Source organism: Sinocyclocheilus grahami, unplaced genomic scaffold, assembly GCF_001515645.1.
Source record: "Sinocyclocheilus grahami isolate Dianchi unplaced genomic scaffold, SAMN03320097.WGS_v1.1 scaffold348.1, whole genome shotgun sequence".
In the NCBI taxonomy this organism is placed as follows: domain Eukaryota; kingdom Metazoa; phylum Chordata; class Actinopteri; order Cypriniformes; family Cyprinidae; genus Sinocyclocheilus; species Sinocyclocheilus grahami.
This window is the reverse complement of record NW_015505527.1, coordinates 931,183-948,643: the sequence shown is the minus strand read 5'-3', so window position 1 is coordinate 948,643 and position 17,461 is coordinate 931,183. Positions and strand designations below refer to the sequence as shown.

Genomic DNA, 17,461 nt, shown 5'->3' with positions numbered 1-17,461 from the left:
TGACGTTCACTCAAATTCTTGAATCGATTTGACAATCCTCATAAGGCTGCGGTTCTCTTGGCTGGTTGTGCCTCTTTTTCTTCCACACTTTTTCCTTCTACTCAACTTTCTGTTAACATGCTTGGATACAGCATTCTGTGAACAGCCAGCTTCTTTGGCAATGAATGTTTTGAATGTTACCTCCTTGTGAAGGGTGTCAATGATTGTCTTCTGGACAACTGTCAGATCAGCAGTCTTCCCCATGATTGTGAAGCCTAGTGAACCAAACTGAGAGACCATTTTGAAGGCTCAGGAAACCTTTGCGGTGATTTGATTTAATTAGCTTATTGGCCTGTCACCATATTCTAATTTGTTGAGATAGTGAATTGGTGGGTTTTTGTTAAATGTGAGCCAAAATCATCACAATTAAAAGAACCAAAGACTTAAACTACTTCAGTCTGTGTGCATTGAATTTATTTAATACACGAGTTTCACAATTTGAGTTGACTTTTCCACGACATTCTAATTTATTGAGATGCACCTGTAATGCAGCAAATAAAGTATATAAACAAAATTACAGTCCAACCACTGCAGTGATCCGAAATATAAAGAGATCAGTGGTTCAAACACATTCAGGAATAGTTTCACTATAATTGTTAGCAGGCCTGTTATAGATATATTGATTTACACAGCCAGGTAACATTGTGACAGTGCTAGTTGTAGTGATATCTAAATATATATAAGAGACAGCTAACCATGTTGATTCAATGGCTATTCAATAATTTAAGTAACATTGACTATGTACCTATAGGGCCGACCAGGACCTCCCATTTGAGGATCACGCATCCCACTTGATATGGGCATGGCTGTCATGGGAATATGACCTTGTTGTACAGGTCTCATGTTAAGGGGAGGCTGACCCTTTGAAAGCAAGACAAAAGGCAGAAAAAAATGAGAGATCACAAGACCATGTGCATTTTAATACTTGGCAGATCACTCAAGAAGCAAATATATCGATACACCTGTCAGATCCGTCAGGCTTAAAAAAATGTCTTATGCTGTGTTTTTTATGACTTCCAAAGGCATTTCCAGATAGATCCATGTTTCTGATTAAGATTATGGGAACTCTGTGCTGTTGCTATCGATCATTAATCATTATCATATATCATTAACACATTAAGTAGACTTACATTCATATCAGAAGCAAAAGCAACACCAGGGAACAAGTCCTGCTCTTTAGAGGCTGTCTTGGATGTTGTCATTCCTTCACTGAACACAAACATGCACAGAGACAGAATGAATTACTTGTTAAACATAACATTTAATGACTTAATGAGCATCATGGGCTTTAAGTCATATTTTTAAATCACATTCATAAAGTCAGGTTATGCAAGACATAAAGATTCGCATGATGCTATTCAGAATCAATAAAGCTACATTTAATTACATTAAAAGGACTTCTAGAGTTGTGTTTGTCATTCTCACCGTGCGTGGCTCTTGTTTGATGGCAACATCAACACATAAACAACTACCCCAACCAACACAGCGAGTGTGAGACCAGGCAGAGATGCTACCAGGGCAAAGGTCACAACTGTCCATTTCTGAAAGCAGTCTTCATTAATGTAAAACTCACCTTTTTGACTGTTGCACCTACACAGAGAACAGTGGAAAGGAGTGAAGCTTGTGTTTAAACTACTGTGTAGAGTATCACAGAAAAGTCATCTGTAAGGAGCAGATTACCGACAGAATGGTTGTCCCTCAAAACAGATACATCTGCTAATTTTCTCATCACAGATCGCTCCACCATTCAGACATTGGTTAAAGTTAATAACATTATTACAGGCTGAAGAACACAAACAGAATCTACAGTAAGATCATTAGTTTGCATATAATGTATCATAATTATTTTTAAAACAGATACTACATAACCATTTCAACATATTTGAACCTTCTTTTGAACACACACTTACGGTCTGGTGTCTGTCCAGTTGCCTCAGTAGTAACAAACAAGATGAAACACACGTACAGTAAGATCTTCATCTTTTAGTTCCCACACACACACACAAACTCCACCAGTGGCACTTGTATAAAAGGCTCTTTGCACCTGACGTGGTTATTTATGGTGTTACACACACCCAACACAGTGAGAGCTGGAGCATGCGCAAACACTCACCAGCACACAGTGTATGTGAAACTCTTGCAGTTTTCAGCAGATATTTGCCAGTGTGGACATGTGACCCCCCCTCCCTCCTCCCTCATTAATTCACTTCAGTGGGCTTTTGGTGGATTGGATTAACATTAATGAAGCCATGAACTTATAAAAGTTATAACAATTATTAAAATTCTATTTTAAATAGTTTTAGATGGTGTGTATCATGTCACAATGCAGGACATTTATCAGTTTAATTTTTTTATTTGATCTTTTTTCTCTGATATTTAGGCTCACATGCTCACAAACATACTACCATTCAAAAGTGAATACTAATCAGCAAGAACTCATTAAATCTAATTTTTTTTAAAAAGTAAAGACATTCATAATGTTACAAATGAGTTCTATTTTAAATAAATGCTGTTCTTTTGAACTTTTAATCAAATAATCCTGGGGGAAAAAATTACGGTTTACACAAAAATGTTAAGCAGCACAACATTAAAATGAATAAGAAATTCTTCTTGAGCACCAAATCAGCATATTAGAATGAATGCATTTTAAAGTATATTCAAGTAAAAAAACATTATTTGAAATTGTATTATTTCATACATTAGTTTTACTGTATTTTTGATTTTATGCTCACCATAAGAGATTTCCCTAAAAAAGATAAAATCGTACGAACCACAAACTTCAACAGTAGCGTAAATCAGGTGGTGCCACACTGCAGGACTGATGAAAATGAAACACCTACAATTCCTGCAGGTACTGAGACTTGAACCTGCAACCTTTGTGTGACAAATCCAACTGTCTAACCATTAGGCCACAACTGCCCCACGATGCATTTCTGTATTGTATATTTCCATGATGATAACAGTCACATCATAGGAGAGTTTTCACAACTTACTTGAAACTGCTAAAAACTGCCAATGCCAACTGGCAATATGAGCTGCCAGGGTTTGAGTTCAAAGTGTTTTCAAATGAATTTTAGAAAAACTGATTATAGGAGCAAGATCAAGACTAGCAGGAGAGTTGATCTAGGTTTAGGAGGGACAGAAATCACAATTTGTTCCCTTCAGATACATAAAGATTTATTTCTCACATCACAAAAGTTGTCTGAGTCCCTCAAACAGGATCAATAAGTCATATAAAAATAACAACATGTAAAACACAACCATAAGAGCAGGACGAAATATACAGTTATGTGCAACACCATGATCACCTGCAGGACACAGTTACACACACACAACATATAACAGAAGAGGAATAAGCGTGTGTTAGTTGTCAGAATCCATGTCACTGTCTCCGCCAACGGATCTGAATTCTTCACTGTCCTCCTCATCATCACTGAGCTGTGCCTGTGTGAGAACACTAGGACCTCGTCTCCGTTCATCTTCCTCCTCTTCTTCCTCTTCACTTATCCCATACACCTCCTCTCCATCTCGTTCTCCTGTCCTGGGGCTAGACACAAGCCTATGCATCTGACTGTCTCCATCATCATAACTGCCGTAACTGTAACACACAGGAAGTGTAAGTGAAAGAGTTTATACAGAGACTTTTATAAGAAGACATGGCATTTAATTCAAATAGCCACACTGCCTTACTGGCAATGGTACAATGATTTTCATCCAAAAAATCCAATATTGGATTCTTAAAATATTAAGAGAATATGCAGCTATCCCGCACACAGTTCTCAACATAGTAAAGTGTGTTCATGATAAACATTATAATATTCTATTTTAATTCTACTTTATCTATATTTATCTTTTTATTTAAAAAAAACAACAACACTAGCTTTCTATTTTTTCTATTCCATCTACTTGTTTTTTCTATGTGTATGTGTGTGTGTATAATATATATATATATACACACACACACACACACCTTCCTACATGTACAGCGTTAGGCGAACCGAGACTTGTCATTTGCACTTATATATTGTTGCTCTTTTGTTAGTTTTGACTGCTTTTATTGTCCTCATTTGTAATTGACAGTTTTTTTATATTAGTTACATATTAGTTATCTACAGAGATGCTGTCAACCGTTTTGTAGTGTTATATTAACTTTGTATAATAACTTTGTAACTAAAATCAAACAGAGCATGTGAATCAGAAATCTGTGACCTACTTCATGCACACGACCATTCAAATGTTTGATGAAAGACTCTTATGCTCACCAAGGCTGCATTTATTTGATCAAAAACGCAGTAAAACAGTAATATTGTGAAATATTATTAAATTTTCAAATAACAGTTCTCTATTTGAATATATTTTAAAATGTCATTTTGTCCAGACATGGCAAAGCTGAATTTTCAGCAGCCGTAACTCCAGTCTTCAGTGTCACATGATTCTTTAGAAAGGATCACATCTTACTGACTCCAAACTTTTGAGCAGTATTAGTTTTAGCCTGATTTAGAATTTGTGAGATTTTATTGTTGCCATGATATGCTTTAGAAACATAAATGAATCCTTTACCAATTCATGTAGATGAGAACAGTATGGAGCATGACTAGAATAGCTGACCGAGGGCATTACCAAGATGCCCCAAAGAATAACACAGGACTATTTATTAGGAAGTACTGTAAATCATGTAAATAATGTAAAATAAATGAATCACAGCACTTATCTAAGTACAAGACAAACATTAGACTCTGGAGTCCTGCAGTTCCTGAAGAAGAGTAGCAAATCACTAACAGTGATACAAAACCACGGCTTCATCTGGAATTACATCAGTGTTACTTGAACAACAATATGCTTTTTTTTTTTGCATATATTCTCACCTGACATTGCTGTCCTCCATGTGCATTACCCCATCAGGTCCCTCCCCCTCGTAAGACATCATACTCTCTTCCTGCTCTAGTTCAATCCGGGTGCTCTCCTGATGCCCCAGCTCGGCATCACTGTCACTGCCACTCTCTGACAATTGGATGGCTTCAGTGGAGAGCAGATAGAGTCAATGTTATACATACAGCCAAAATATCCCACAAATACTCCTATATTCATGAGTACACACAGACTCACAGGAGAATGGATTATCGCCTTCCTCCTCACTAGCGTCGTCTTCTGCATCTGACATCAGCAGATCCTGGTAGAGCACACTGGCATGTGCTGGCCGGCTGGAGCTTTCATCGTCCTCCTCCTCCTCCTCCTCCTCATCCCTATGCATATGCCTCTGTGGCCGCATTAGAAGATCATCTTCATCATCCTCATCTTCATCATCCAGATCACCGTCGTCAGCCTAGAAGTACATACAACACTCAAATCTCTGACAATGAAACATTCCGCTAAACCACAGATACTGTGCTAATGCTTAATGCATATGTTCATTTTGTACACAATAATTAGTTCATTAAATCAATCAATAATGGGGGGGGGGGGGATAGGGGACTGAGGCTTCCATGTTAAAAGACCTCTGGATTAAGTTTTTTTTTGCCCAAGACTATTACCGGAGCAGGTGTTTTAGGTTTTCCATCATCATCTTCCTCATATCCTTCAATGTCCACATCAGACTCCTCCTCACCCATTCGGCCTCTGCCGTGACGGCCCTTTGGAAGGTGTACACAAAAAAGTAGTTAAGAAAACTACACAGAAGGAGAGGACCAATCAAAAAATGCATGCAGCAGAGGATGGACAGATGGAGGGAGGTCCTTTATCATCTTTGGATATAATTTTTTTTCACATTAAAACCCTAAAGATTTTCGAACAAAAGAACAGTTAATGGTTGAGATACGGAAACCACTACATACTGGTCCCTGGAAGAATAATTTCAGCTACATTCCTTGCAAATGTTACTATATTGTTTTGTTCTTAGCTGGTAAGAGATTCAATTTGAAAGAAATGACCGATTTTGAATTTAGCTCACTAAATACCAGTTCTAAAATGTATCCTAAACATCCTTAATAGCCGCTGGAGATGGGTTAGAAAGCAAATCAAGCAGCAACACACAGAAACCATCACAGTACAGGGGTGGGTGACCACAAGAATGGATGGTGGGGTGGAAGGACATATCTAAAGGGGTAAAGCAAGCCAGCCAGTAAAATGAATGAAGAGATGAATGGACAGAGGAATAGATGAACGGACAAAGAAGGAGAGGAATACCTGCCCCCCTCTTTTCTCAGGGGTGGGAGGGATTAGCGTAGCCTCAGCTAACAGACTAGAATCTCCCTGCAAACTCACAGACACACTGTTCTCACACACATCATATACATTTTTAATTAATTTTATTTTACTTATTAATTTATTTATGCGTATATGTATTATTTTGTTATGTATTTTCTAATTTTATTATAGGACAGGGTATTTAATTTTACTGCTAAAATTTATGTAACTGGCTGGAGTTTGTTAATTGAGGGGCTACTATTACGTAATTTTAAATTGTGGTAAATGGGTTTGTTATCTGTGCACTTGTTATTTTTAATGCAAAAAAATCCAATAACCCGTTGTCCCCACACGTCTCTTCTTTTTAGGAGGAAGCTGCTGCTTGGGGAACTTCAGAACCAGAGATTTCCTCCGCACTTCATCAGCACTATAAACATAATGATGGATTAATATTCATAACAATGCTACAAATACTAAAACATTTTAGCAACTGAGCATACAAATGATTTAAGCAGTTGACAACTTTTTGGAGAGTGACTTGCGATGTGACATGCCATATATTATCTACAACCAGGGATTGAAATTAACTTTTTTACTCACCAGCCAATTTGGCTACTAAATTTTTAAGTTACCGGCCATTCATAACTTCTACCAGCCAAAACACCCCCGAAATAAACCAACAGCTTGAGGCGTGTTTTGTTTGGTTTTCGCAATATACTCTATAATGTCATGATGTCTCACGAGTTCAGTATTTGAGCTAAACCTGCGCAGATTTGGCTTGCATGAACTTCCCAAAGAAATTAATGGGTGAACATAACTTACGAAAAGTAACCCACCAAACTGGCTAGTGATTTGACAGCGTTACCCGCCACAGCTGATTTTTACCCGCATTTGGTGGGTTGGCGGGTGTTAATTTCAAACTCCATCTACAACCATCTTAAAGTATTTTGGTAGTTCTTTTAAATGTTAATATTAGTGCTGGGAAACGATTAAAGTGCGTAGAGACTCATGTGCGGGATACGGGAGATAAGGGTATAGTCACACTATGGGCAATCTTACCCGTGAGCACGTTTGACCCCCAAAGCCCAGTTCGTTTGACTAGTGTGATCACTCCGTGCCGCACTCGGTTGGAAGAGGTGGGCCAGAGCGCGGCTCAGTTATATATAGATCAGCGAGTGTGAGCGCTAACCACGCCAGAGCGCGGAACTTCTGATGCGTGCAGCATGATTGCGTGAACATTTCTGAGCGGCAAAAGTGATAGATCTGTAAAGCAATATATTGTGAGAGGGCCGTGTGTTACCGCGTCCCAAATGACTCAAAATAATAAACCACAAAGTTACCAAACGATGCACTCCACTGTGATGAGCGAGAGCGCTTCTCTGCTGTCTTCACGTGCTATCGGAAACTTCCTATTTCCCGCTTATGAAGTCGTAAGCGCTGCTGCAGTCTTAGGCCCAGCCCAAATGCTCTCATTGGTTGAGAAGCGTGATGACACCCATCCCAAGCCAGTACTGATCAACATCCCACCCCTCCTGTGACAGATGGTTTGTTTGTATGTGTATTCAGAGCCAGTGAGCAATGGACTTTCATAATAATAAAAAACTGCGACAATAACGCGTTAACTTGCCCAGCCCTAGTTAATATGTATAAAGCATATTAAATGAGAGACTTCATAAGATGAAGAAAGAAATTCATTTGTCACACCACAAGTGTTATTTTAGTATTATATACATACTATTGTATTACTTATTAAAATGTTGAATTAACTTTTTAATTTAAATTTTCAGTTTTCATTTAATTTTAGCTATTTATAGCCATAGTGCTTTAGTCATTTTTATTAGTTATACATTTTATTAGATATATAAATATATACCTTTAATCTGTATTCCAGTTTAAATATTTTATTTGAGTTAGTTGCCAGGGCAACATTTGTAATCTACTTTTTAAGTTTACATTTTTTATTTAATGTTTATATTTTATTTTGTCTATTTCAAATTACCAAAAATAATTTTTAATAGTTTTAGCAAACCATAACGCTGTCCATGGGCCCATTTTAAAAGCTAGTGAAGGTCAAAGATGGTTAGTAGAACCATGATATAAATTGCATATACACTTTTAATTAAACTGTATTAATTTTAACCTCTTGTTGATGTCTTGGCATTGATTAAAAAAAAAGTTTACAAATACGTTATGCATCAACGACCATGTTTGTTTTACCTCTCAATGAGCTGCTTTCCAAGCACAATCTTGGTTCCTTCCACTTTAATAAGTTCTTCATTGTCATTGTGGATCACAGTCTTCTCGAGCTCCTCTTCCTGCTCTTCTGTCATTGCCACCGGATTAGAGGGCGGGGCATTGGTTTGGTAGTACAATGGGCAAAACTTATTGGTCCTCATGTGGCCAATAGCACCACAAGCTCCACATTTCAGCTGTGGACACCAGAAACATTAGAATCAGTCTGTGCAGGAAAATATCATGCGCTCATTTCATTCACAGCAAGACGCTTTCAAAAGACAAGGATCAGTGATGAGTAGGAGTGCATTTCTAATTTTGTACCTTCAGGTCTGGTCGTTCTTTGGCCTTCTTTGCCTTTTTCTCAGGTGGACCTTTAAATTTGTCTTTCTCCTGGTTTCGTTTGAGGCGCCGCAGCTGCTCCTGAATTCTTCGCCGTTCCTTTCTCATCTCCTCCCTGTGCTGCTCATCGAATAGTGCAAACTTGCGACTGCAGACACATTCAGGGAAACACAGACATTATTTTTCATTATTATCCTTATTTAATTTTTTATATAAAATAGTGATCAATACTATATTAGTTATTGGTGTGTATTAATATTGACTACTACACTTATGGTATCACAATAACTCTACTAAGTAGACAAATAGACACTTACATGAAATCATCATCCTTAGTCGTGCGTATACGCAAGTAAGCGTCAATAACACCCGGTTTGCGTACAGTCTCACAGCGCACATACTCTTTGCCGTCCTCATCACAGAAGGTGCGATAAATTTTAAGCCTTCGCCCTGTTGCTGAAGAGTTCAGGCTAGTGACGGAGGAAGCGTCATCATCTTTGTGAGAGCTGGTGGAAAGGGCACTTGCTACAATGCACAAACAGATGTTGAGTTGTTAGATACAGAGAAAAATCTGGGTATTGACAAGTTGAATTTCACACACACACACATACAGCCTTTGCGTCTTTCTTTGCGGCCTCTTTCTCTGTCATTGTCCTCTCCCATAAGCATCCGCTGCAGTTCTTTTCTTTCCTGTTCTTCTCTCTCTCTGCTCAGCTGAGAGCTGGTCTTCTTATTCTGCAGCATGTTCTCAATGTTCTTGCCCATCTCCTCAAAATCACTGTCCTCTGCTGAGCTGCTGTCCGTGTCCGTCGATAACACCTCTGTGGACTCTAATACTCTAAAACACACATCACACTCATTTTACATAAACAAAATGAATATGACAATTCTGATTAATGTTACAATATTCTTATGTAACCAACAGCGCACATACTCTTTGCCGTCCTCATCACAGAAGGTGCGATAAATTTTAAGCCTTCGCCCTGTTGCTGAAGAGTTCAGGCTAGTGACGGAGGAAGCGTCATCATCTTTGTGAGAGCTGGTGGAAAGGGCACTTGCTACAATGCACAAACAGATGCTGAGTTATTAGATACAGAGACAGACAACAATCTGGGTACTGAGTACTGACAAGCTCAATTTCACACACACGTACAGCCTTTGCGTCTTTCTTTGCGGCCTCTTTCTCTGTCATTGTCCTCTCCCATAAGCATCCGCTGCAGTTCTTTTCTTTCCTGTTCTTCTCTCTCTCTGCTCAGCTGAGAGCTGGTCTTCTTATTCTGCAGCATGTTCTCAATGTTCTTGCCCATCTCCTCAAAATCACTGTCCTCTGCTGAGCTGCTGTCCGTGTCCGTCGATAACACCTCTGTGGACTCTAATACTCTAAAACACACATCACACTCATTTTACATACACAAAATGAATATGACAATTCTGATTAATGTTACAATATTCTTATGTAACCCTTTTGGTAACCTAATTGTGTGCAGAAAGAAAAGCATAGAGCTAATTTCTCTCAGGTTCTCACTTGTTCTGCAGGTCAAAAATCCTCTGGCACTCCTCTTTGTAACGTTCCTGATGTTCTGCTACAGAGAATCGAGACCCACGAGCAAATTTACTCATAGGCCCCTCCCCTGAACGAGCCTGTTCAGTAGACATGGTCCTCACGACATCGATCACCTCCCAACGGGAAAGTTTTTTTATCTAAATATGCACACATACACACATTAGAATATATTGAAGAGATAAGAGTACACAATTACCACCAATAAACATCCATGTCATTAGAGATAAATATAATAATATTGGAAAAAAACAAGCAAAAAATATAGCTGCAACAGGTTTCACTGTAATCATAATCTGGCATAATTGTAAAAACTGATATGTCTGTATGAACAAAATGGTAAACTTTGACTCGATGTGATTTTAAATGTTATAACAGTGATTTTATAATGTCTTAGCATGAATCCATTATCTAACCTATGAACAGTACTGTTTTAGGACATTTAATGAGCCCATTAGTGGTCTTCCGCTGCCATCTAGTGGTTAGAGATGCAATTCCTCATACAACACTGTGTTTTTAACCTTTATAACTGTTATAGTGTTATTTTTTTTGCCCAATCGCTCTTAAATTTTACATGCTTGTTTAGAATGAAATTATGCATAATTTTACACAGTTTTGAGAGATATTGTGGGCTTTATTTTAGGATTTATAGGCCGTTGGGTACACTATGTAAATAACATATTATAAAATGACCAGTTTATAGTTGTCCAAATGCAAATGTTCAATATTTTTTGATAATTATTGACCTAGAGAGTCTAGAGAATAGTACTGCACTGATTTTATTGATTTTGAGTTTAAAACCTACGACTAATTACCAAAATTTCTCTTTTAATAATCTCAAATATTTAATTAACAGTTTGATTGACAGCAGTGACCCTAGAGGCAAAGTTATTCAGAATGAGGAGATCTATCAAATGATATGAAGATATAGTGTATAAGTTAATATATGAACATTTTATTTCTATTTGAGGTAATTTACTACAGAAATACTGTGTTTTTGAGACCGTTTTAACTGTTATAGCACCACCTACGGTCCAATCTCTATGAAACTTTGCATGCTTGTTAAGTGTCTTCTGTCACATGTTGTCACCAAGTTTCGTAAAGTTTTGAGTTTTCTTTTAGGTTGTATAGGCTTTTGGGTATATTTGGCCACACCCCTTTTAAAATGACCCCATTAAAGATAACCAAAGGACAAAATTATTATTTTTTTTGATAATTATTGATCTAAAGAGTCCAGAGAATAACGCTGCAGTGGTTTGATCGAGATAGAGCGAGAAACCTAGGACTAGTTCGCAGAAGTAGGTTTTGAACATATTTGTGAATAATTAATGAAGGATTTGACTGACAGCAATGGTTCTTGAGGCAAAGTTGTGCATTATGAGGAGGTCTATCGAATGATATGCATATTGTGTGGATTTGTGAAACACCACATGATTACGGAGCCAAAAAAGCTTGTTAGCGCCAACTAGTGGCCGTTTTCTTTCAAAATTATTACAGACCTTTAGGGCCATGAGTCGAACATGCCCACCAAGTTTTGTTCTGATCGACCTCCGTTAACCTTGTCCAATAGGTGTCTAAACTTCTTTGGCCAATGGCAGCCATGCTTTTTGAGATATGCGAATGTCCTCATAGACACTTGTACCCCTTTGGACTAAGACACTGCATACCAATTTTCAAGTCGATCGGACCAACGGTTGCATAGTTGTCGTCATTTTAAAGTTTTTTTCCTCTTATATTTTTTTTATTTGACCAAAGATTGAGCTTACACACATGTATACCAAGTTTGGTGAAGATATCTCAGTCCGTTCAGGAGTTATAGCCATTTAAGTAAAAATGGCCCCGTCCCTAATGAACGTTTTTGCGTCCCTACGACGGGGAGTTGAAATTTCAACTTTTTTTTGATAATTTTTTATATTTACTGTCCAAAGAACATTTCTGCACTGGTTTGGTTCCGATCGGGTGAAAAACCTAGGACTAGTTCGCAAAAGTAGGTTTCTGACAAAATTCTTTTATAGACGGAAATGCAATCGGAGATAGCCATTTTGTTTTGATTGAGCCAAGGAATCCAATGATATTGAGTCTAAGACAAACGGTGTAGCAGTTATGAGGGCTTTTGCGTTTTTGATCGCTGTAGCGCCCCCTATTGGCCGATTTCGGTGAGTCTTTGGATCTGACAAGAAGGCCGGACTACTGCAATCTGACCAAGGTTCAGCTCTCTACGCCTTACGGTTTGGGCTGCATGATCAGTTTTAGGGAAGAATAATAATAATAATAAAAATCCTAACAATTACAATAGGGTTTCAGCACTACGTGCTTGAACCCCTAATAAATAAATAAAATACACATACAGCACCTTTATTCTCAGATAACCATTATGCTATTAACTTATTCAGAGGCGCTATCTTTGATTAGTTTGTTAGTTTAGTGTCACCTCTTCCTCAGGAACTCCAAACTTGCGGAGCAACTGTTTGGCATTTTTGAGCGACAAACGTCTCAGATCAGCATCAGTCCCTGTCACGGTCTTTTTGACTGGCTGGGGCTCTCGATCATCCTGAGGGAAAAACAGGAAACACAGTGTTTGAAATGAGGGTGTGTGGAATATTTTAATGCATGGAATCATTTAATTGCCAGGAGCTGTGCTAAATGGTCAGAAAGCACATACCTTCTGCTGCGTGGGTTTGTTAGGGACTTTAACGTATGAGAATCCTTCTCCACAGCCAGTGGGGTCAGCGACCCCTGTGACCTCCAGGAGACACTTCCCCTTCATGGCTGCAATGAATGCCCGAGTTGTGTTCCACGGGGCAGTGCGTACCTGATCATACAACCACATAATTATAATCAAAAACAGACTAAATCCATTACAAATACAATATTGAAATGTAGTCATTAAACTTCTGACTTCATCATCAATCTTCATCTGGAATTCCTCCTCATTCTCTTCCTCAGGTGCAAAAAAAGACTTCTCACCATAGCCAGCATCCTGTGAGAGAGAACAGTGTACATTAGCTGGTGTGGATGTGGAAGAAAGTGTGGGGAAAAAATGAAGTTTGCATGTGCAAACCTTTAGTCTCTGCTCTGCCACCTGCATACTGTAGTATGCACAACACTGCTCTGGAGAGACCATTGCTCTGATCTCCTCTTCGGTAGGAAGCCGAAAATCAGGTTTTAGCACCCACCAGTTAGAATCCATGCCTAAAAGATTGCGCATGAAACAGCTTCAGTACAGGACAGAGGAGAGAAGTGTAACTGAACCACTATATTGGTCTCTTCCTCTCTATCTAGTTTTATCAGTAGTAATAAATTGTAGTAACAAATATCTATGGTCAAACCCTGATGTTTTTTTTTAATTGCTGGAGGTTTCTTTTTGAAAAATGCCAAATGTGAAAAGTTTCTCATTTGTGTTTTTGTGGCATTCTGTTTAGGGCTGCACGATAAATCGCATGCGATATTTAATGCGCATCTTGTCAGAAAGCCGGTTCTGTAATCAGCGGTAAATCTCCATCACCTGCAGGCTTTCACATTGAGCAGCATTAACTACACAGAGCCGTTGTTCACTGACGAGCTGCGCAAAAAAATCACGATTTATTGTGCAGCCCAAATTCTGTTTAAGGCCTGTTTCACACAAACTGCATCTGTTACACATGAATTGCAGATTCGCATGATGCTTTTTACACTCACAGCATTTCTGCTGCATAACAGACCTACAGCTTTAAAAGAAAATGCAGTGAGTTCTGGGATACTACACTGAACTTCCTTGAAAAATGGCCATCAATTATAAAATGGTTACTGGGAGTGTGTACCTGAAATAAATACAAACTTGCCCATCATGAGATAAAATCATCTAGATTTAGACAGATTTACAGCACAGACAGTTTGGATGTTTGGAATGGATCCCTGTGTAGACCTTGCCTTTTTTGTGGAACCTCGCAGTTAAAATAAGTGCAAGTATGTGTGAAACAAGGATAAGGAAGAATTGTGATTTGGTTCACTTCCTTCTCAGAACTGTCTGTTCCTGTCCTACCTTCCCAGTACCAGGAAAAATACTTCCTGCATCTGTCAATTCTCCTGTCTTGACAAAACACACACAGTGACTGAAAACACCCTTCATCTCTCTGTTTGTCTACCTATTCTACATTTCTTGTGCATTTAAAACTTTTCTTAACGAAAATGGCAGTAGGTAAACATTCAGCTTGTTCAGCACAGAATTTGATTAATGTGTGTGCATAATAGAGGGTGTAAGCGCACCTGTGCGTTTAAAGTCAGCACAGAGTTTGAGGCGTTTACGGATGCTGCTCTCGGAGTGAGAAGGAAAAGCTTTCTTTATGTCTTCCATACGAATACGACGAGGGCGATCTTTACTCTTCCAAAAGAGTCGATAGATGAACACCTACAGAGAGAGAAAATACTTAAATGCTCTCCAAAAAACACGAGGCATTTTAAACAAGATTAGGATTTCAAGCTTCTATAGGTGTCCCACAAGGCCCGATGCTGGGCCCAACATTACGTCATAACTGTGTTAATGTAATTTACACATATAACTGAAGATGTTAAATAGTAATAGTAGTTAATAGTCGGCTCATATTACTACTGTCCTACATAATCAGTTTTCACATTTTCAAAATCTACTTATGCATACATTACCTATTATAACTTGTTAACACACGACAAGAATAAAATAGGCGGGGATGGGTGCCAGTGATACCTGTAGAAAATCTCGAATGTGTGTGTTGGCTCGTTTAGAGTTGGGTCCTGGCACTTCATAGAGAGGGCACTCCTGACCCACAACAAATATATCCACAAGCTCTCGGATGAAGTAGCCCTGCCTTGTCCGTATAATCAGGAAATCAGTCTCAGGCATCTTATGTAGGTAGATGGGTGCTCTGAACAAGTTATTTTCAAAGGCCTGTGACACACACAAAAGCACAACATAATTCATAAGGAATGACAACATAAGGACTTCAACGTGATATGATTACGTAAACAAGGCACTTGACACAGGGTGACAGAATTGTGACAAGAAGTGTTTGTATGTCACCTGCAGTAGTTGTCCAGGGTGCAATGATCCCAGGAATGGTGAAGTGTGACAGTAAACAGTCTCTCCGTACTTACAGTCAGGTGCTCCTGGATCTTTACCTGGTTTCTACAGACAGAAACATTAACAATGGCATTATAAAGGGTGACCAGACTTGTATACCCAGACCAAGACTTTAAATTATCGAGACTAATCAGCATCAAATCTCCCAGTGGTTTGTTTAAATTTGTGACTTACTCTTTTGTAGTAGTTCTTGATTTTGGTTGCCATGCCAACTTGCATGAGAAGGGGAGGATACTCCTCGCTATATTCAGCCAAAATCAGGTCTCCGTCTTTGCCCGTCAGATCCTGAGCTGTGCGCATAAAAAACATGTCCCCTCCACCTGATGCCTGACGTTCCTGCTCTCGCATCTGAGAGATTTTAAAATATTACGAGACAAATGAAGGACAAGTATGAACTTTAATAGGACAATGTATATTATACACAAACAAACACTCACTATCACTCACAAACACACATATGAATTATGTCAGTCTACCTTAGCTTTCTTCTTGATGTGTTTGAGGAGAGGCTGGCTTGGATGTGGGCCAGGCTGGGACAGTGCTCCAAATGAGTACTTTTTAAGGGAGGGTCGATGGAACTGCCGTAGTTTCATAGGTCCCATATGAGTGGGGAAGAAAGGCTGCCTCAACTCAACAGCAGGAATGGAGTGCTGAGGAAAGAAATGTTGACAAAAAAAAATAAAAAAATAAGAAACAATAGGCAAAGCAAAATTAGGAAAGACTATATCGGAGTCAAATCAAATGACTTAATCTATCAATTGTATAATTTGAGTCAGTGTGATTTGGAAAATGGCACTAAAAATCTCATTTTATAAATGGACAGGCATTTTATTGTTTCTGCCCATTTAAGGGTTACACATTCAGACACATTTATGCATCTCACACTGTTGCACACACTGTTTTTAGAGGGTCATTCCATAGTGAACTATGCACATGCCCAGGACATTAAAAGGGCTGTTGGCTCACAGGAACCAGGGCCCTCATTTATCAACAGTGCGTACGCACAGATGTGTGCGTAATGAGTGCGTAAGAACAGTTTCATGCAGAGTGTGGGATCTACCAACTAGTACTTATATGTAGGAATGTGTGTAAATGCAAACTCAAATCTGAGCACGCTTATGGAGAGATTCTAGTGGTAGAACAACTAGGTACTACAAAAAGAAACTGCTGCCGTATGTGTCCTGTAGGGATGTAACGACTACCGGTTTTATGATAAATCACGATAAAATGCCCTGACGGTTAGTATCATCGTTTAAAATTGAATTATCATCAAAACCGTATTTGATTATTGTGATTTTGAAAACTCGCGGTAAATCCTGTCCAGCCAGCATCAGTCTGACGCAGAAGCAGCATGCAATGTTGTTGTTGATTTTTTTTGCACAAGACGAAATAGCACAAGGCAGTGACAGCGCACTGGAGATTTTTCAGCCATCTAAGAGGACCAAATCGGTGGTCTGGTCGTATTTTGGCTTTTACAAGAGTCCTGAAGGCAATTTAATCGAGGACGGTCACCCTGTCTGCTGATCTTGCAAGAAGAAAGTAGCTGCAAAAGGGGGAAACGCATCAAATTTGCTCAGCCATCTTCGTGACCACCACCCACTGTTATATAGCGAATGCAAGGTAACTTTTACCTCCATACCAAAACTAACTGGGCAAATAATTGGGACTAAAAATATTGATTAGAGATTAAATATTTCGTTATCTCACTTGTAATTAACGCAAAGCTTCCGCGAAGAAAAGTTCTCAGCAAGTGGCTTTGAGCCAAGACGAACGAACGTGCAAACTATCAGGTTGACATTTAAGGGATAATGTATTGTATATTCATAGTTAACTTATTACACTGATTTTTTTTGTTTACCAATAATAATAATAATATAAAAATACGGGGACACGAAATACTGAATTGAGATTAATGTTTTAAAATCGTACCCGTTTATAAATCCATTATGAACAGTGTACAAAACAATCGTCAGGACAATATGATCACTACAGCAAAATTATAGTAGTAT

General features: G+C 38.6%; 2 protein-coding genes across 2 annotated transcripts in view; both read right to left on the bottom strand.

Annotated features, from left to right (window-relative positions):
• Positions 1 to 2,098, bottom strand: part of LOC107548492 (uncharacterized) — a 6,661-nt gene extending 4,563 nt beyond the window's left edge. The window contains exons 1-6 of the mRNA XM_016229201.1: positions 1,950 to 2,098; positions 1,720 to 1,822; positions 1,613 to 1,629; positions 1,465 to 1,507; positions 1,170 to 1,248; positions 785 to 900 (exon numbers count right to left, since the gene is read on the bottom strand). Of these exons, the coding sequence (XP_016084687.1) occupies positions 785 to 900; positions 1,170 to 1,248; positions 1,465 to 1,507; positions 1,613 to 1,629; positions 1,720 to 1,822; positions 1,950 to 2,019 (428 nt within the window). The 5' untranslated portion in view covers positions 2,020 to 2,098. The remainder of the gene's footprint in view (positions 1 to 784; positions 901 to 1,169; positions 1,249 to 1,464; positions 1,508 to 1,612; positions 1,630 to 1,719; positions 1,823 to 1,949) is intronic.
• A 1,101-nt stretch (positions 2,099 to 3,199) lies between these two features.
• LOC107548447 (transcription initiation factor TFIID subunit 1-like) overlaps positions 3,200 to 17,461 on the bottom strand; it is a 21,488-nt gene continuing 7,226 nt past the window's right edge. Inside the window, exons 14-33 of the mRNA XM_016229117.1 lie at positions 15,929 to 16,102; positions 15,627 to 15,800; positions 15,393 to 15,497; positions 15,060 to 15,260; positions 14,603 to 14,744; positions 13,419 to 13,549; positions 13,257 to 13,337; positions 13,020 to 13,169; positions 12,789 to 12,908; positions 10,322 to 10,497; positions 9,950 to 10,176; positions 9,114 to 9,321; positions 8,779 to 8,944; positions 8,440 to 8,651; positions 6,561 to 6,649; positions 6,223 to 6,329; positions 5,571 to 5,669; positions 5,146 to 5,362; positions 4,905 to 5,055; positions 3,200 to 3,637 (exon numbers count right to left, since the gene is read on the bottom strand). Of these exons, the coding sequence (XP_016084603.1) occupies positions 3,403 to 3,637; positions 4,905 to 5,055; positions 5,146 to 5,362; positions 5,571 to 5,669; positions 6,223 to 6,329; positions 6,561 to 6,649; positions 8,440 to 8,651; positions 8,779 to 8,944; positions 9,114 to 9,321; positions 9,950 to 10,176; positions 10,322 to 10,497; positions 12,789 to 12,908; positions 13,020 to 13,169; positions 13,257 to 13,337; positions 13,419 to 13,549; positions 14,603 to 14,744; positions 15,060 to 15,260; positions 15,393 to 15,497; positions 15,627 to 15,800; positions 15,929 to 16,102 (3,165 nt within the window). The 3' untranslated portion in view covers positions 3,200 to 3,402. The remainder of the gene's footprint in view (positions 3,638 to 4,904; positions 5,056 to 5,145; positions 5,363 to 5,570; positions 5,670 to 6,222; positions 6,330 to 6,560; positions 6,650 to 8,439; positions 8,652 to 8,778; positions 8,945 to 9,113; positions 9,322 to 9,949; positions 10,177 to 10,321; positions 10,498 to 12,788; positions 12,909 to 13,019; positions 13,170 to 13,256; positions 13,338 to 13,418; positions 13,550 to 14,602; positions 14,745 to 15,059; positions 15,261 to 15,392; positions 15,498 to 15,626; positions 15,801 to 15,928; positions 16,103 to 17,461) is intronic.